The sequence below is a fragment of the Ostrea edulis genome, chromosome 5 (assembly GCF_947568905.1).
Source record: "Ostrea edulis chromosome 5, xbOstEdul1.1, whole genome shotgun sequence".
Lineage (NCBI taxonomy): Eukaryota > Metazoa > Mollusca > Bivalvia > Ostreida > Ostreidae > Ostrea > Ostrea edulis.
This window is the reverse complement of record NC_079168.1, coordinates 8349712-8370857: the sequence shown is the minus strand read 5'-3', so window position 1 is coordinate 8370857 and position 21146 is coordinate 8349712. Positions and strand designations below refer to the sequence as shown.

The 21146-nt window shown below is 34.3% G+C and overlaps 1 protein-coding gene across 3 annotated transcripts; it reads right to left on the bottom strand.

Annotated features, from left to right (window-relative positions):
- Positions 1–1121: 1121 nt before the first annotated feature.
- On the bottom strand, positions 1122–18613 carry LOC125649186 (ryncolin-1-like). 3 transcript variants are annotated; one of them, XM_048876472.2, is made up of 6 exons: positions 18504–18613; positions 15711–15848; positions 14764–14906; positions 8543–8639; positions 5713–5877; positions 1122–1416 (listed from the first exon to the last, which is right to left on the bottom strand). In XM_048876472.2, exons 1-6 carry the CDS (start codon positions 18565–18567, stop codon positions 1307–1309), a joined length of 717 nt encoding a protein of 238 aa, XP_048732429.2. In that variant the 5' UTR covers positions 18568–18613; the 3' UTR covers positions 1122–1306. The 3 variants fall into 3 exon arrangements, with proteins under 3 accessions (XP_048732429.2, XP_048732431.2, XP_048732428.2); XM_048876474.2 differs by lacking the exon at positions 18504–18613 and adding an exon at positions 18372–18501; XM_048876471.2 differs by lacking the exon at positions 18504–18613 and adding an exon at positions 15969–16053.
- Positions 18614–21146: the final 2533 nt, after the last annotated feature.

Sequence of the window (21146 nt, the reverse complement as noted above, 5' to 3'; positions counted from 1 at the left end):
TAACTGATATTTCATCAAAAAAGATGTAAACCATTTTTGTTCAAAAGAAATTTTATACCCCCCTGTATCAATCCTACTATAACATAACTTTAAATATTAATAAACCCTCCTGGAGTCTCATTTACAAAAACAAAATCGTAGATAAGTATGAAAAAAAGGTAGCAGAATTTAATTTCAAACTTCTCAATAATCTTCTATCGTTCTATGTAACAAATCTTTTCACCAAATGTGTGAATTATGTAAAGAAAATGTTGAAGACAATGAACTCTTGATTTATTTTTGTGAAAATGTAAAGCATATATGGGAAATAACGTCAAAGGTTGTCAAAGACATCAAATGGAAAACATTCTTATTGGATTTTATTTTGAAAACAGCCACAGAATTGCCATTTTGAATAACGTAATTTCTACTATAGCAACTGTTATTTACAAATACAAGATGTACTGCAGAATAAAAGAAATTGAAGAAAGTACCGAAAATATATACATGCATGTTAAAGCTTCTTTAAAGATGTATTCTCATGTATACAAAAGGCTACATATAGATTTCAATGATATGTTTGAAAACATTAGTAATATATTGTGATGCATTTATATATATATATCAATGTTTTCTTGTTATCAAGACATGCGCCCGAATGTCTTGAATATTGTAAGGGCACTTTGAAATATAAATAAACTATCAAAAGTGGAAAAAAAAACCCTCAATCAATCTTTAGATACTAATTTCGATTACTGCAAATTACTTTGTTTACCTGATAAAGATACAGAACTCAAGTCAGGTTGGAACGCTTAACGGGCAATGTTTACTCCTCCTAGGTACCTGATCCAACCTCTGGTATTTCCAAAGTTCCATATTTCATCTACTCTCAATTGTTTCTCTTTATAGGATTTATGAAATTGATCACTACCTGTATTTGCTATTTTCACCTTTTCGTTTGTAGATTTGTATTACAGAGAAGTGGGATCACAAGTCTGATATTAAATTAAATCCAGTTTTTAAAGTAAAAGGGTCTTATATCATTCTTTGTTCGAAACATGGCTACATGTATCTAGGCATCAAGATGGGATCGACCACGATTCGCATAACCTAAAACTGTATGGACACTACAAAAATAACACTTTTTTCAGGAATTGTGCCTTTACTCCATCGAAATTTTAATCTGCTTTTATTTCTTACATCTGATCATCATCTTAGTAGTCTTCATATTTTCACCGGTCTCTCCCCAAAATAAACCATGACTGTTTTTCTTATTTGACGGTTGATAAATGCCATTGAGATCTGACCATGCACAATTATTGTACCATCATCCACCAGTGTGACCGGTTGCACAGTTCCTTCCATTCCTGTCATTGTCTCGATCCTTTGTTGTGAAGTACATCCCATTCAGGTTATGGGCTTTTATCATCTTGTCTCCTGAAATAACGCTACATAAAATTAGATGAGTTATCAGGTCTTCCAACAGTTGGAATTCCAATGGGCACGAATTGTGCTCCTTTGTTAGCTGACCTGTTTTTATATTCATATGAAGTAGAATTTATTCAAACACTTCTACGTGAGAAGAAAAATCTCTTCCTGTGGCCTTCAATTCGACATTTAGATACATCAACGACGTTTTATCTATTAACAATGATAACTTTCATTCACTTGTCGATTCGATATATCCCTGTGAACTTGAAATTAAAAAAACCCCACAGAGTCGTCCACTTATGTTTCATACTTGAATATTGTGTTGAAAGTAGATATTAACGGCAAACTAACAACTCAACTTTATGACAAACGGGATGATTTCAGCTTCTCCATCGTCAACTTCCCATATTTATGTAGCAATATTCCATTATTACCTGCATATGGTGTTTATATATCTCAACTGATTCGATCCGCAAGAGACTGTTCCGCGTATGGTAAGTTTTTGAATCGAGGTAATCTACTGACAAACAAGTTGATGGTACAGGGGTTTCAGTAGTTTCGTTTAAAGTCAGTATTTCACAAATTTTATGGTCGTTATCAGCGTTTTATTTCTACCTACTGGTACCGGTACCCATTTAATTGGGAAAAATAGTGTTAAAATCGAACAAATTGGGAATTGTCTACCAATATATCTGAAAATGATTTCAACTAAAAGAAAAGATAAAAAGAACAAAACAAGAAGTATTCATCTCTTTACAAACTTTTTACGGTAATATTTGCTGTTATGAGACATAAGGAATCGTCGTAGGTTCGTTTTAGAATCGTCGTAGCTGTACAAAACACACGCACTGCCATGATATGCACTTTCGATTTAATACCGGAAGTGAACAATTTAGTTAACTCGTACATCGTTTCAGACTAAGTAAATTACGATATCACCGGTTTATTTTTAGTCTCAAAATTGGAGAAAATCTACGCTTTTTGGCATTGGGAATGGTACCGTTTATCGGTACCAGTTATATAAGGAAAAAAAATCGCCGGTTATAACGATATGGTTTTGCCAATACAACTATCATTGGGTCAAATGCTGTCTGACGTGTTTCATACCGATTGTTAGATCGTTCGTGGCACACTGATTTTGACTACGGATAACTGTTTACCTGATCAAGATATATAGCTCACGGCGGGTGTGACCGGTCGACAGGAGATGCTTACTCCTCCTAGGCACCTGGTCTCACTTCTGCTGTATCCAGAGTCCGTGTTTGCCCATCTACGTATTTTGTATTGCTTATAGGAGTTATGAGATTGATCACTGTTCTTTATCTTCTCCTTTCATTTGTCGTTATAGTGTTGGTCGTTAAAACGATCTAATTTAGCAATACATCTTGTCATTGGATCAAAGGGTACCTGTAAAGTGCGAAACGAAACGAAACCTACCGAAACGAAAAAACAGATTGTATAACCGAACTCTTTTAAAATATAATAATTAGAAATAGTATCTCAAACCCCTGTATAAGTTACCACATATAAAGAAAATTCACCTCCCCTTTGATATAGCCTTTCGGATTGACTGATACAAAGTTTTAAAAGTTGGAAAGGTGGGTGATTAAGGTGGATCGATCCTTATGTGACTTATCAATATTAATGGTTGAAAGTGGAAAAACTGTATTAATTTCCACTCAATATAGTTTAATTTAATCAATAACCAAAGAAAATGTGTATCTTGCCACCTTTTTAAATATGTCAGACATACAAAAACAGAAGTATATATCAACATAAAAATCACACATTTTCGTTTAACAGAATAATGAAACTTGATTAAAACTTGTTGAAATTTTAAATGTCAACAGTTCAAGAAAACTGCTAATTCATAAATATATCAAAATTAATTGTGGATATTAGGGAAATCATTGTGTCATAGACATGCAGTCGAGGAAATTCCAGCATAGGAGTTATTGCCCTTGACAACATTTTAGAATTATAAATAATTGATTATCAATGGAAAATAAAAACTTTTTCAGTATCAAAACTTTACCAAATTATTTATTTTATTCAGTGAACAAAATTCCTCTGAGAGATATATTTCTATTATGTGCATAATTTAATTAAATAAAGGTTTTGCAAAAACCTATGACATCACATGAGGATTGATCGACCTTAAGTACAAAGTACATTTACATATCCGAAGTTGATTAAATTATAAATGCCACGTGCAATTAGTTTAGGATCCAGAAATTTCAGAACGGAGGGTTACAGTCTCACATGTTGGAGGTCTGAGGAAACATACTAAACGAGGGATGGTGTCGCCGGCGTTGGATCCGCCTTTGGGCATAAATACGTTTTAGTATTTTTAAAAAATTTTTTTTATATTTTTTCTAAAGACAAATCTTTGTATGCATGTGGATATTGTGTATTTGTATGTAGTATATCAAACGGTGGATTCAGAGTATGTCTTCCCATTCTCTTTGTAATGTCTGCTTCCCTTGTTCATAAGCCTTTTGCTTTTACTAAATGCTGACATCCTCCTGATATTATTACATAAAATATTTTCTGTTTTCAGTTCCGTTTTCAATTCCCCGTTTTAGCAACACCCCAAATATGTAGAGTTATCTTTAGACTTACTGCATATCAATAATGATTTTTAATAATACATGTATTCCTTGATCCTTGGATCAAATGCTGTCTGAAGTTTCATATTCCAATTCTCAAGTCATCTTTTACATTCATATTACTCCGCTTACCTGATCAAGATATAGGGCCCTATGCACGTGTAACCGGTCAACAGAGGAAGCTTATTTTTCTTAGGCACATGACTCCACCTCTGGTATGTCCAGGTACCCGTGTTTGCCCAAATTTCTTATAGAGTTATTGAAATGGATCTCTGTTCATTATCTTCACTTTTTTTCATTAAGCAGGATTATAAAACAAGGTATTTTATTAAAGCCTCTGAAAGTGTCCATACTGATGAAAGACTTTACATAATATATGTTATTTTAATACTATATGACAGTTTTCTACCTGTCCCAGAGCCAGAACCTTGGTGTTGCGAAATTTGCAATTTTGGTAAATATTCTGCTTTTCCTAAATATGTATTTAGTTTTATACAGTTTCTACAACATTAAAGTGGGTTTTTTTTCTCCAAATGATAAAGACAAATATCACCATAAGAATTTTGACCCAACCTTGAAACCAAAATCTCTACCCCAGGAATTATGAGGTATATAATTTTAATACAATATTACATGCTCTTTTCAAATATCTATTCAATTTCAATTTAGCATCACTAGCATTAGAATATGTCATTCAAATATTGTAAATATTATATGTCAAGTTTGGCCCTGTCCTGGAGTCAGAACATATCCTGAAAATCATGAAATTTACAATTCTATAGACTTTTCCTTCTCTAAATGACTACTTTGGGGTTTTCTCACAAACGTGCGGTTGTAGAGAAGTTTTTGAAAATTGATCAATTTTTTGCAGTTCTCCTTAAGGCACTGGGGTTGCAGAAGCCCTGAAGTTACCAACTCTCTATCATGTATTACTTATAGGAGTTATGAGATTGATCACTGGTCGTTTTTTTCACCTTTCATATAAGGATAATCTCACAAAATTAATTAAGTCGACGAATGTTTAGAACTATGTAACATTTTGAGTCTTAATCGTAAGTTCGTTTGTAAAACAGAGCCCTGATGACCAATCCTGGTTGATGGCTGAAGTTGACCGACGGCTATAAACACTCTTTTAAAAGTTGAATTTAAAAACTACCATTAGATATTACCAAAACATTACAAGCGATGATTGTCTCATGGTATGAATGCTATGTTATGTGCAGAAAAAACATGATTCATATACTTCTGCTTGGACTGTTAGTCCCCGAGGGTCTCTACAGCCCAGTAGCTAAGTACTTCGTTACTAGCTTGAAAATACGGATGTATATTTAATTGCTGTGCTAAAATTTAGAAATTCATTTCAAAATTAAGGATTATCTTCCTTATGCATAGCTCTTATCTTTAGACGAATTTGACTGCACTTTTTTGGCACTCTGTTTTTCCCTACAATAGCTCTAGCAAATTTATTATTATTTCGGATTTCAAACATTTCGGTTGAGTATCACTGAAGAGACATTATTTGTCGAAATGCGCATCTGGTGCATCAAAATTGGTACCGTATAAGGTTTACTTTACATAGCAGTACAGTTTTAATGAAAAACATTCTTTAATCATCGCTGTTAATGTCTTCAGTATAAATCTTGCTAGTCCATCCTAAATGATTCTCATCAGGAACAAATGAATAAAACGGTACCTGCGTTTCCGCTGTAGCCACTGATGGACAGTCTATATTTAGAAGATTCACTCCCAACAGAGAAATGTGAGTACCGAGCATACACCATGGATCCAGTGAATTTTTCCATGTCAATGCGCAGTTCCTGGTTTCTTCCGTTTGTCAAGGCGTGGATTTGGTCATTTCCTTCAGAAATATCATTGATATTAAACATTATGTTCTCAAAACAAAGTTTGGAAACATGTTTTACTCTGTTTCTTAGACTTGTCATCATCCCCCCACACCACAATTTTGGTCTCGGAAACTACACAAGACATTAAAGTGACACCTTTTTAAGATGATGATGTACCTTCTGTAAATGTGCAGAACACATGAACGGGATTATTTCAGCTCCTCCATCGTCAACTTCCCATATTTATGTAGCAATATACCATTATCACCTGCATATAATGTTTATATCTCTCTTCTGATTCGATACGCAAGAGCTTGTTCGGTGTATGATAAGATTTTAATCGACAGACAAACGAGTTGATATTACAGGACTTTCAACAATTTCGTTTATAGTCAGCATTTCGCAAATTTTATGGTCGTTATAATGATCTAGTTTGCCAATACAACCTATCATTGGGTTAAATGCTGTCTGACGTGTTTTATACCTATTTTTATGCGTTCTTGGCACAATGAGTTTTAGTACGGATAACTCCGTTTACCTGATCAATATATAAGACACAGGGCGAGTGTGACCGGTCGACAGGGGATGCTTACTCCTCCTAGGCACCTGATCCCACCTCTGGTATATCCAAGGGTCCGTGTGTGCCCAATTTTCTATTTCGTATTCCCTATGGGAGGTATGAGATTGATCACTGTTCGTTATATTCACCTTTCGTAATGGGTCTGAAAATGTATGAGCTTGGAGTCGTTCATTTTATGTTGATGGTCTATACTGAGGTTTGAAATTGATTGGCGAGGTAAAAATCACCAACCTGCACGATCATGCACGTGTGTCGTTTCGATTGGAATCGCCATCAACTATGTTATGAATGAACGTTCACAGCAGTAGATAATACAAATATCTAAGTAGAATACAATTGTGTTCTAAAATACAAAGTCACACGCACATAGACGTATATAATCGTTTAAAGGTGCAATTCTTTGAAGAAGAAAAAACCTCTTTTTTTCAACAAAATCATTTGAAATGTATATCGTAGATGTATCTTGATACATCTCACTGTCTGATGTGATCATGCTTACCTGTCATCACGTACAAGCAGATGTGATACATTCTGATTGTATGGATTTAAAAGTACCGTAATTTTTTTAATAAATGATAGAAACACTATAAAGTTTATGCTGAAGATATATGACATCCAAAAAAGTACTGAGGCGTATTCTTGTGTGCGTGTATTTCTGTGCATTTTTCATTCATTTTTTAGGAACTAACATGGCCTTAACTTTCTGATGAAAGATTCAAATGAAATGCATTTTTATTGCATGTTTCCTATATCAATCCTGATGAATGTTGAAAGCAAAAATTACTAAATTAAATTCACTTGGCGTAAACGCGCATGTATTGTATTTTTAACATTTAAAATCAAGATATAGGGCTCTTGGTAAATTTGACCGGTCGAAAGGGGATGCCCGCTCCTCCTAGGCATCTTATCCCACCTCTGGTGTGTCCAGGGGAAGGAGAGGTCCTTGATTGATTACTGCTCTTTATCTTCGTCTTTTCATCTATAACATTTTTAATTATCGATGAAATGGTTTGAAGCTTAAGTTACAGATATATGGTTTTTACTTTCTACAGATACTGTTGTCAAAATCAATCAAACACACGCGAAAGGGTTCAATATTAATTGGCTAATATCTACATGTACTTGCCCGTCACCTTATATATGAAAAACCTGATAGCATAGGTATATACTACATTACTAGAGCCTAAAATGTAAGATGATTAGTTATGATGAAATACACGCGCATGCACGTTTATGCGTTTATACACGTGAATTGTATTTAGACTTGGACTTAATATTTTGGTTTTGAAATTGATTTTGATTCATATATTTTTTGTATCAAGATATATAGCGTATCGGAATGATCAAGTTATTCACTAGCGCGCGCATGCACGTGTTCTGAATTTTGATGGGATGATATCTAAACATCTATTACAAATTTGTTTCTTAATGAAATGTGTTAGGGGTATACATATTGAAATACTTCACTTACTGCTATCGGACATGCACGCACGCTTAATGGTTTTTGGAATTTTTTTGAATATCTTGTTTTTTCAATATCGGAGATTACGAACAGGAAGTACTGTAAGGAAGACATTTTCTGCTGATTTGACGGGTTTATTGCTTCGGATCCACTCTGATTCAATGCCATCATATACTGTATATTATATCACAGAAATATTATTCTAATTGTTCTTTATTTTTCAATGTATTTACCTTCAAGTTACAGCTTGTATTGCTTTGCACTGTTTACCAATCGGATGAAATGGAACCTTTTTTAACAAACGAATCAAGTAAATGTAGTAGTAATCAATTTTCGGCTTTCATTATTTGGTATTTAGAAGCCATATGTATGAACACACTAATTAGTCTTGATATAGGAATATTAGTGGGTTACCATCCAGGTGGATAGATCGACAAGTACTAAGTTAGGAGTCAGTTTTTGGTGGATTAGAGGGGTTTTTTTTTCTTCATATTTTGGTTTTGTTTTAATAGGTTCTATTGGTTTTATCTTTTTTATTTCTGTTATGTGTGTGCCAATATCTTCTGAAACCACGAGATACAAAACTTTTCAACGTTTAGATTTTGATAAAAGCAAAACGTAGCATAAGAATAGACACCTAGCCAGTATTCCTTGTTTACATCACCGAATCCTCTCTTGTAACCATTCCAGTTCAGGCGAAAATTCGTCTGACCATTAAATCTTCTCTGTATTACCTAAAGAGTAAAAGAAGATATTTTCTTGAAATGTAACATTATCATATTTTAGATGAATTACAATTATGGAGTTGAAACTCTGCTATAGCATTGATAGTGTCAGCGCTCTGATTTGTCTTGAACATCATCATTGATAACAGGGTTTTATGTCAAGTTGAACTGTCACTTGACTATTAGCCCCGCCTACAACATAACATGTTGTAAGGCGTGACCGTTGAGACGAGCGAACCCATTAACATCTTGCAACACGACTTATAGACATTTTATTCGCCTCTTCATTTAACGCAGGAAATATAACACGGTGGATGTAAACAGTTACATTGTGACGTCATATTAGCTGCAATGTTTTCTTCGTTCAAACCAAGCAAAAACAAAACGTTTGAAACTATGAGAAAGTTTGTCTAGAATTAAAAAAACGTTTATGGTACTTTCTAAACAATCTAATTATTTTAATTACGGGATTGCCAGTAAAGTATACCGCAGTGACGGCGACATTTTTCCAGAAGGATTATGGGTAATACTCATCTTTTTTCAGCCGAGGAAGAGCAAATCACGTGACTCATATGTGTAATCATTGGAGCGAGCTTGTCGCGTCGCTTTCATCGCTCGCTATCACGTGTTTATTGTAGTGACTACCGATAAAACATTGGTCAATGTAAATTCTAGTAATCATATATATATAATACTGAAATCAGAATGACACATTCCATAAAAAATAATCATTTACTGCTAGCGCTAGCGCTTTCTCCATGTCTACATGGTTCATCAGGCAGTTCAAATATACAAAAATTGTTTAGCAACGTCTTTGTTATGACGTCAATTAAAAGTCCATTATGAAGTCATAATAACGTTAACCGGTAGCGTTTGGTAATTGTCTATAATTCCCACAATTTTTGTAAAAATATTATGCTAAATTGTAGTTCAATTGTTGAAATAATTATTTTCTATTAAGGCTTGGATTAAACAGTTTAATAAAATGATTCTCTATGGCTTTGCTAGTTATTTCATTTTCAGTCCACATTTTAAAGAACGGGAACACTTTAAATTTACCACCTAAACATTCCGCAAAATGTTCACTACAAAATGTTCACCGCACACTAGGATCTTTTACTTGTTGTTTATGCACCCCCACTCGCGCATTAAGTTTGTTTGTTTGTCCTATGTAGTTTTCTCCACAAGTTGGGCAAGTGGCACAGTAAATAAGTTTCTCAGATTTACAGTTCATGTTGGCATTGACTTTCAATATTTTCCCGGATTTTAAAGTTATGGAATCACCCTCTTATATGTATTCACACGTCCCGCAGCGTGGGTCACCACATTTTTTGACGTATTTGACCTTATTCAGGAAGAAATTGGCTCTAGTTAGTAAGTTTTTTTTAGGCATGATGCCTGACGTCGGCTGTTAATAATTTGAGATGAATGAATTCACCACATTTTTCATATTGTTGGATTGTTCCAAAATTGGAAAAAAATCTTTTAGCTGTATTTAAGATATTGTGATTCCTTGGATTGTGTTTGACGACGAAAGGCACATTGTTGTTCTTTTTGGTATCCTTTTGACAGGTTTTCCGAAGTTCTGAAATAGGTATTTTTTCTGCTTGTTGGATTCCAACATCAATAAGGTTTTCTGGGTAATGTTGTCGTATCAAATGTATCTTTAATTAATCTAATCGTTTTTTACGTAATGTTGAATTTGGAATGATGGTGAATATACATCTGGCCATATTGTATGGGATATATTACTATAAAAAAGCACGGACAGGTAGATTTCTACCATGTTCTGTCTCTGTGTGTTTCTTTGAGTGCCATGGGATATAGCAATTAGCACCTTGGTAGACCCTGGCCTCTCCAGGTAAATAACATCTGTTTAGATTAGGCTCCACCTACATTTTCACTGACCGTACGGTCATGAGATGGGTCTTTAACTATGACGTATTGACGCTTTTACAAAGATCATTATGACGTCATTGATCTGTGCAAGATATAAAATAAACAATATGTACATGTAAAATGATAAAGTTTTCCCGTGTTTCGCAGAATAGCGGGAAAACATTGTATGATAGAAGCGTGTTCGAATGTATTGGCGTAATGATACGCAGGATGGTCATAGGACGACCGATCAGATAGAGTTATTGAGATATCAAGGTAGAGTAGGTTAACAATAGTCATTCTAAGTCAGCGCTTTCACGGTGTCAGATGCACCTTATTTTCGGGCAGCATGGCTTTATCTCCTGAAGAATTGGTTAGAGAAATGTCTGAAATTATAGACTCTAAATTTCAATCTTTCGAAGAGAAGAATAGCGAAGCAGCAAAAAGTTCAACACGAGCAGCAGCTTTCCAAACTATTAACAGCGAACGACAGTTCTTTTGTTTTCAAGAAAAAAGGGAATGAGGCACAACTTAAATTCAACAATTCTGTTAAAGACAAAATGACGAGCGCAAGAAACAGCATTACAGAAGGAGAAGCAGAAGCAGCATTCGGTTCTATTACAGAAGGTATAGAACTATTAAACAATCGACAAAAACTCATAAAGTTAGCTGACTCTTCCAAGGCAGGTTGGCACAAGGTGCAAGAATACACTCAACACGAATTAGCGCCCGATGAAGAGGACGAATAAAGAATAATGAAAGCAGAGTTCAGAGCGGAAAAAAGGATGAAAGAAGAAAAGAAAGCAAGAAGCAGCAGACGGAGCACACCGTATCCACCTATCCACGAGTTAGCACGTGTTTCGGAGACAACAACCAGGCCGAGCGTAACATAGTCCAAGAAAAAACCGGATACTTGCTACCGATGCGGATTTGCAGGATATTGGGCCAAAGATATTGGACTACCTTTGACAACTGAGAAGCTCCCATAAGTCTATGTGCAAGTTCCACACCATAACCACACCACTGTAACTTGCAGTATACAACTGTCAATGGAAAATCCTCCTCCATGAAATAAGCTGGAGTAAAAGAGACTTAAACACAAAGTTGCAAGCCTCCTGCGCAGTGTTGGTTCCTCCAACAGATGGAATTCTCTGTTTCAAAGATATGACATTGTCATTGAAGACAGGGATAGAATTTAAGAACACTGCATTCCTCATTCCTAAGTTTACTGAAATTTCTCTTTGAGATTTCCTGCTTGCTGTTGCAGTTATTGCAAGCATGTGCATACTGCTTGAGAGATAAGACCGTAGATTACAAATACTTTTGAAATGTGGTCTAAAGTCTTCTCCCCAATCTAACACACAATGAGCCTCATCAATTACAACATAAGATATGTCAAATGTCTTAGCAAACGAACCTATTTCCTCACCATGATGCATTACATCCTCAGGATGACCAATTATGTATTTGGTTTTGGTCGAAAAAGCCACTGACTGATCATTTCTAGCCACCCGACAAACAGCCAGTCAAAGTTTGGACAGTTCTTGTTCAATGATAACATTTAGAGGAGCAATGAGAATCAAAAGTGCTTTTTTGTTACAGGCATAGTACGAAAAATATGGAAGAATTTCAAAAGAAGAGATTTGCCATAGCCTGTTTGTAATATTGCAACAATGTCAAATTTGGTTATACAATTAATACAAATACAGTCAATTTGTTTAGGTTTCAAAAAGTCATAGTTTTTCTTTAAGTCTTTGTTGAAAGAAGTCAGAGACAATTTGTTTTTCAATACCTTTTCCATGTCAGATCTGAAATGAAATTTAAACACTGGAATTTGAGGAATGTCGATATAAGTTTTGTGGTACACTTAGTATAATATTAGACTTGTTGTAAGATATATACCATACGTATCATCCTTATACCAGGTCCAGTCCAAAGACTATATCTACCTAAGTAGCTACTTATAGCTACATAGGTATTTAAACCTATTCCAGGTAGCTATTTTACCTACTTTTTTAATTACTTGCATTTCGTGGCCAAACACAGGAAAGACGCAATATAGTGTGTACCAAATTTCTTGATTCAGTTACACTAACGGTGAATACCATAAAATATTGGACAAAAAATGATTACTTTCTAACCTTTTAAATTTGCATCAATAACTGTACCCAGGAGCTTACGATTCAAATAAATATCCAGAAAAGCAAAACATATCAATACAGACAAGGAAACGAAATACTTATCCCGTAACTTTCGACTTCAGCATGCCCAATTAAAATGTTGAAGAGTTACACAGACTTGGGAAAAGTAGACATTTCATTCAATGATTTTCTTTTCGAAAAAAGGTTATCAGTATCAAAGCATTTAGGATTATAAAATGTACAGTTATCAACAAGTTTTAGGGAATACGTAATATATGTATGTATATATATTTTGTCATTTCAAAACTTATGGCTTATTAATGTTCTATTTTTTCACTTATTTTTGAACAGTAATTCTAAGTTAGCCTGGCTTACTGCTAATTTGTGGGTGGTTAGTTTATATGGTAACAGTGACTAGGAGTTCACATTCTAGTAAGAGTATATTATACTAATGACAACTTTGTTTACACAGCAGTTGACCTCTGACCTATGTGTTAACAATCAAATAAAACAGATTTATGTGTGAAAATGTTTCTAAATTATATAAATTATCTAAATTACATATATTCTATTTACAAACAGAAACGGCACTGCAATGGGAACCAAAGTTGCCCTAACATGTGCAACACTAGTTCTAGGTTTTTTGTGATTTTTTTTAAGACAGTCGTGGAAACGTCTCTTGGACGATTGTTTTATCATATGAGACAGAGGAGAAGAACAATCAATGAAGTTTTTCAATATTCTATACACTCTAAGCCCTACCATGAAATTCACTATGCAATCCGATAAAAACATGCTATCATTTCTCGATGTCATGGTAATAAAAGCGACAACCGCATAGTGACAGACGTGTTTTACAAATTGACAGATACCAAACAATATCTTATGTTTCATTCCATTCACCCTAAGCATACTAGAAACAACATTCCATACAAATCAGCGAGACGTCTCTGTACAATTATTTCCGTAATTTGAAATCCTTAACAGTCGCTGGTGGAATTACAAAACTCACATCTACAAAGACGTTACCCTTACCCAGAGCAATTAATCAAAAACGGAATAAACAAAGCCAAATCTCAAGAAAGGAAGGATCTCCTGAAAGTAAACGCCAAACCCTGCCAAAATGTCCTACCTTACGTTTCAACGCACAATCCAAAGAATCCGAAGTTTTTCAGATTATCATGAACAACCTCCCTATCTTGGATGGAGACCCAGCCATGAGTAGTAACAATGAAATCCCTACCGTCAGCGAATGTAATACACGAAGGTGCGCCACGTGCCCATATTTAACACCTGGATCCAAATTTTATTTCAAAAACGGAAGCCAATTTACAGTGAAATCATCCATGACGTGCACTTCTTCCAACATCTTGTATGTGATAACTTGCGCTGGTTGTGTAGAAAATTACCTCGGTCAGACAGGCGACACCCTGCAACACAGGATGACTGTACACCGTCAACAAATAAGAGAACCAAAATACTAATGTTCCCAAGTCAGTAAACATATTCGAAACTGTGCTAAACATTTCAGTCCGAACTTTACCATTTTCCCCTTTTACAAATTCCTGGAAGATACTACGGAAATAGAGCGTGAAACTAAAGAAAAGTTGTTTATTCGAGGATTAAAACCTGCATTAAACGCTCCATAACATGCAGAACTTGATATAATTTAGAAACATTTTCACACATTATCAATCTGTATTATTTGATTGTTAACACATACGTCAGAAGTCAACTGCTATGTAAATAAACTTGTCATTATTATTGTACATGTACATATTGTATATTTTATATCTTGCACAGACCAAAAGTCGGCTGTGTTTTCATTTTTTTCTCATGTAATATTTCATAACGTTGTATCATGACGTCATAATGATATTTGTAAAAGCGTCAATGCTATACTGCACTTTTGACGTCATAGTTATATCTATGTGTAACTAAGCAGTAATCAATAATGTCATAACTCTTGAAAATTGAAAATGAAACCGGTTTAGTTATTTTCGGCGTTCCAATTTTTCTTTATTATACTATTACTTGTGTGGATATTTACCTATATTTTGGATTATATATATATATATATATATATATATATATATATACACACATATACTTACCGTCCACCCTCCTCCGTCTGTGGTCATGTCACAGTAGGCCTTTGTTGGATTTTTCTTGTTTGGATAGACTGTGTACACCCCGTCTCTTCCTCTGCTTTGGGAATTCCTCTTCAGAATTTCTTCACAGTCACGTGATTGTCCGACTGTAATGGTAAAGATACCAATGCACATGCGCTTGACCTTAGAAAACACTCGCACACATATTTATCCGCACTAAATGTGATTTTCAATGTGCATGAATGTGGATATTTTGTACCATTAATGTCTATGTATCAATCTACAGACACATAATCAAAACCTATATAGAAAACCTATTTTCCATAGTACATGCATTCATATAAAAGAAATTGCAAATATGCGAAGGTTGTTCTCTTTTTTAACAAATATTTAATGACTTTCATAAAATTCATATCTATATAGGGAACTCTGAACAAAAATACAGTGACTTACACACATGCAAAATAAATCAAACGAGACGTCTGTGGTAGAATGTTATAGTACTCATCCAACAATTGAATATCAATGAAAAACAATAATGGGAGAACTCCAACTGATACATATCATGATTTTAGGGGAGCTAGAACAATTCTACATCTTTTCTCAAGTAAACTTTTCTAGAAGGATTAGGAATAATAAACGAATGGAGTATAAAATGTTTATTTATTGTGCGTTTTCCAAACAACTAAAACTTTAGAGCAGCTCTTTCTATATAGAAATTTTTTGCCAAAGGTTCAAACCTATAATGCATGTATAATACATACTAAAAGTTGGCACATCTTCATTTCCTCAATCATAATCTTCAACAAAACTGTGAAAACTTTAAATTTGTCTTCAAGTTTTACTGGTCTTTTTTTTTTTATATCTTTAATTAACTTTGAAGAAACCTACGTGCTTTGTTTATGTAAAACATAGAAGTTATTTAGTAAGAATTATATATAGGTACAAACCATCCTTGATATCCTTCAAAATAGTTCCTCCAGGAAGTTTGTAGTTGGATGTTATATCCATAGAAATCGGGGTGTTGATCTTTGCAAAAGTCTTTGTATGTTGCCAATGAGCCGATTTTAAATACTCTCCTACTCGATCTAGAGATAACAAGAGGAATGTATAATAAGATAAGACAATCAAAGTAACGGAGTATCGTTAGAAAGAAATTCTCAGTTTTTATCACATATAAGCTAGAAAAATTAGAAGATAAAAAATACCTTTAACGGAGGAGTGGGGAAGAATTCCACACACATATTTCAGGAGTATAAATGTTATAATGATTGTGAATAACATTCTAGAGAAATGAAATGAATTGAATTGGAAAAATCTAAAAACGCACGCACATTTATACGGCATTATGGGCAAACATATGTTACCTAAGAATAAACACTAAAACATGTGTCAGAATAAAATACAACAGTTTCATGTTTTATAATATGTGTGCAAGAGACATATCTGCTTACGTGAACAAATTTCAAGTATTTGAAAGATACTTGTAACGTAGTTAATGGATTTACACCTTTTGATATGTACCAAACTGATCTGGAGTAATAATGGTAAATTTTGCTATACATATGTCTAAGAAACGTGTGCCATGCATTTTTGAGTTGGTGAGTAGTTTGGAAGTAGTTTATGAACGCTTTTTTGAAAAAGATAATATTTGAATACAGTCAACCAGCTCATTTTTATAGAAGATAGCTCCACCCTCGTGTGACTTATCAATCAAAGAAAAGGTATATATTGCAACCTTTATTAAACGTGTCATACACACATTTATAGAAGTATATGTAAACATCAGAAAACCATATATTTTCATTAAACAGCATGATAAAAATACATAAACACTGGTGAAAATGACATACTTTCAATTTCAATAGTTTACAAAAACTGCTACTTGTAAAACTTATACGGTACCAATTTTGATGCACGAGATGCGCATTTCGACAAATAATGTATCTTCAGTGATGCTCAACCGAAATTTATGAAATCCGAATTAACAGTAAACTTGTATGCCCCAAGAGCTATTTTAGGGGGAAATAGAATGCCAAAAAGGTGGTGCCTAATTCGTCCAAGGATCAGAACTATGCATGAGGGAGATAATCCTTAATTTTGAAACGAATTTCTAAATTTTATCACAGGAATTAAATATACATTCGAATTTTCAAGCTAGTAACGAAGTACTTAGCTACTGGGCTGTAGAGACCCTCGAGGACTAACAGTCCACCAGCAGAGGTCTCGACCCAGGGTTCATAATATAAAACTTATACGGTACCAATTTTGATGCACCAGATGTGCATTTCGACAAATAATGTCTCTTCAGTGATGCACAACCGAAATTTATGAAATCCGAAATAACAGTAAACTTGTAGGTCCCAAGAGCTATTTTAGGGGAAAATAGAATGAAAAAAAAGTGGAGTCAAATTCGTCTAAGGATAAGAGCTATGCATGAGGGAGATAATCTACTTATAAATTATAAGACTGTAGATTAATCTAGTGTGGATATCAGGAAATCAGTGTATAAAATACATTCAATAGAGAAAATACCAGCATAGCAGTTATTGTACTTGACAACATTTAATTGATTATTCATAGAAAATACAAAATTTTCAACAATGCATATTTTACAAGCTTTTCAGTCAATAAGATTCCCTTGAAAGGTATATTACTATCATGCACAAAGTGTAAGTTTAATTGATGTAATATTTTGCAAGCACCTATGACGTCACAGGAGGATGGAGCTGCTACAGGGTAATTTGAAATTGTAGATAGTTTTTAAAATGACACATTCCTCTTGAATGTCATGTCAGACGTCTGGAATTCAGTTGACACAACGATTTTGTATATTGCTTCCAAATTAAAGAAACCATTTCAATTTAATGCACTACTTCCCTGTACCACCGATTTTTAAGTCTTTAGATATATACCACAACGTACTATGATTCTCATTTATGTTGAGTTAAAGGTAATTCTTTTTAGAATTGATGAACTCAACACAATTTTGTTATTTGGCAAATCTATTTTGCTGAAAAGTTTTGTATATTAATGAAATGACTCACCACGTGCGTTTCTTGATCGACAACAAGTGAGTAGACTTGTCCCAGTCTCTGTGTTATGCTGTTTTAAAAATGGCTAACTGACTGCTCATGCTTTAACTACTTGAAAACATTTATTCTCTAACACTATAAAAAGGTATGAAGAGGAGTAAATACAGAAAGTGAAATAAAACACAGAGACTTGAGCAACAAGTCTGTAGATTTGAGAGATAAATGGGAGGGGATAAAACACTTGGAATGATGGAGTATGGGTGAGTAGATTTCTGTTTCCTCAAAATTAATGGGTGATTAGAGACAACTTCTAAATAAACTTTAATAGTAGTAGAATAGCTGGTAGTAATAGTAGTAGACTCATTTGCACACAATCTAAAATTAATGCCTTCCTAGTTAGATCAGACAAGACAGCAGATTGCACTGAAAAAAATCTTTTTGACCCCCAAAAGGATTTTCATTTCTTTCTTCTTTGTTGGTATACGAATACCCAGCATAACCTGCATCTTGTCTGATATTGGCCTTACCTGTCCATTACCAACTATTAAAATTCCATTTCTCTAGCCCTGAACTCACATTTTTAGGGATTTGCTGTTAAACCTGCATCCTGAATAGATTTGAAAACTGACTTGATATGATCGAAATGACTATCCGAGTCCTCACTAAAGATCTTCTCAGCAATGAATGAATCTACAAACTCTTCATTACCTGCTAGAATATATATCACTAACTTGTTAAAGGTGATTGCTGAATTTATCACAACAGCTGGCATCACAGTAACTGATCATGACCAAATGGTGTAATGAACGCACTCTTTCCCTTCGCGTCATCATCAAGTAACATTTGCCAATAACCCTTAGTTAGCTTAGCCCTGCTTAACCTATCAATGATGTCCTCTATTTGTGCATTGGGCTCCGGATCAAACTGAGTCACGTGATTAAGTTGGTGGAAGTAAACAGAAATTAGTTGTAATTTCTCGCGTTACGACAGTATAACGAGAAATATTTTTCCTAACGACATGTTTAGATTTTCCATAGCGGAAGTGTCTCGAGGTTATTTTGAAAATTTTATATAGCAATGACCAATGAGATTTAAGTATATTATTACGTGTTCGATTGGGAATCTCCTGGCTGTATTGTCTCTCCTTGAGCTAGTTAAGTTTTTTTTATGTTCGTTATATTTGGATTAAAACAGCAATTTCTGTTTTGTAAAAATGAGGGTCTGCCATTTATTTTGTTTATATCGCACTATATAGGGTCTGTAAATCTCGTCATGTGATTCCCCAAATTTAGCGAGATTGTTAATTTCCGGGTTAACTTCCGGGTACATCAACTTCTCAGATTACACTGTATAACGAGTGATATGCATTGATATAGCGTTATCAATCGATTATGTGGAAGTTTTAACGAGATAAACATGGAAATTGAAGCATCAGTGGAGTCGCCGAGGGTTCTTCGCTTTATTTTTGACGAATTACGTGTAATAACCGTCTGTGTACCATCGTCGATGAGGGTACGTCTTGCAGATAGAGTGCAGGTTGGTAAAGGCGTAATCTATATGAGCTAGAGACATGTGGGATACGTTTTTAATATTCTTAAATCATTCCAAATGAAATATAGGCATACTTGAAAATAAAAATGGATTATGCATAAAACATGTTTTGTGTTTATACGAACGTACAGGGGGAGGGATGAAAAACGATTCTACATGTACGTACCTGCAGTGTACAGTTGAGTATTCAATAAACAAAGCGCATTAAATGTGCCTATCTCTATTAGTTATATCACAGATGGGTTAAGATTGTTTAATATTTAATTATTTTAAAGATATGCAGTCATCATCAATGTGGATGTCTAGATGCCAGTATGCCCATAAAGGGGCTTTAACAGTGTGTGTCGATCTTCATATAGCAGCAAGTTTTACATTGGCATGTATACAATTTAAAGATAAAAACAATGTCCATACGTGTTTGAATATTTATTATGATTATAATATACCCAAAGTAATAAACGGGTCCAAACTGAGAAGATCCACTATAATTTTTACATGTAGATATACTGGAAATTTTCAGCTATAAGAAAGCAAATAAAACTGATGTAAAATACACTGGTAGTTGGATACAACATTCCAAGTCAACAGAGTCAAAGGTCACAACAATTATGGAGGAACTAACTACATCCTCATTCCTCAGAGCAAGAGGCCATTGTCAGCAATCCCTGAAATTCTTAATTGAGGATAAGTGCCCATTTTCAGCTAGAACAATGACAATTAAAGAGGCCTGTGCAAATGTTAGGATTTCCCTCTTAGTAAGTCAGCATTATAGACTGAACAATTACATGTATGTGTACCTAATACTATATATGTACATTAGCTGTACATATATGTATTCATATTTTATGGAAATTGTAGTCGTGTTGTCATGTTGTATGTTTTATCAATAGATGTAATAGCATTTGCCATTTTAGAATGTGATGCAAGGGATGGTTCGCTGCACCTCAATGGTATTCGCCGACGACCGTTACCGGTTCTAAAATTTACGTCGTTATGGGGGATACGTTAAAACGCTTTATTTCACTTAGACGCTTGTAAACACTAAAATGGAAAGAGAAACTTACATGTACGTAAAGTTTTCCATCTCTCGACTCAAAGACGAGTTAAAGAAAAAAAAGGAGCCACCACGAGAGGCAGAAAAGCCGACCTTATAGACAGGTCTGTATTTTCATACCTCATAGCCGTTGTTTTCGTTTGTAATATTTCAACAAATTCGTAGTTCTACACCCATGCAGACGACGGAGGATGTTTACACCGGCATGATTATGCCTAGAGATTGTTTTGATGCTCAGTGCGACAATTCTTTTATCAAAATGCCTCAAAATTCAATAAATTAATGTGATATAAGTTATATTTGTGTCATCAATTATACGTAATAATTATAGTACTATACGGACTATTGTTATTGTAATACATGATACAATGGCATACACTTACATGTACTAGTACGTCTTGGCACCTAATATTTTTATGGGAAGTGGACATTGTACAGTACTTTATTGTAGGCTTAAGGCATATGATAGAAATAAAGATTTCAAGAATGACCCAATTCAAATACCTGAGCCTTTGGAAGTTGATTGGCCAACGAGGGGATTTCAACAGCTCCAGGAATCACATAAAGATGAAATCCCAGAGATATGCATTGAGCAGATAGACATGTATTTTGTACATAGATTAACAGGTTTTTTCAGACAATTTACTCATATGATTAAGAACAACATTTTTGTAAAACATACATCTAATATTAGAAGTCATTTAATGAATGTGCAATATTTTTATAGAATAATTTGTACATTGTAT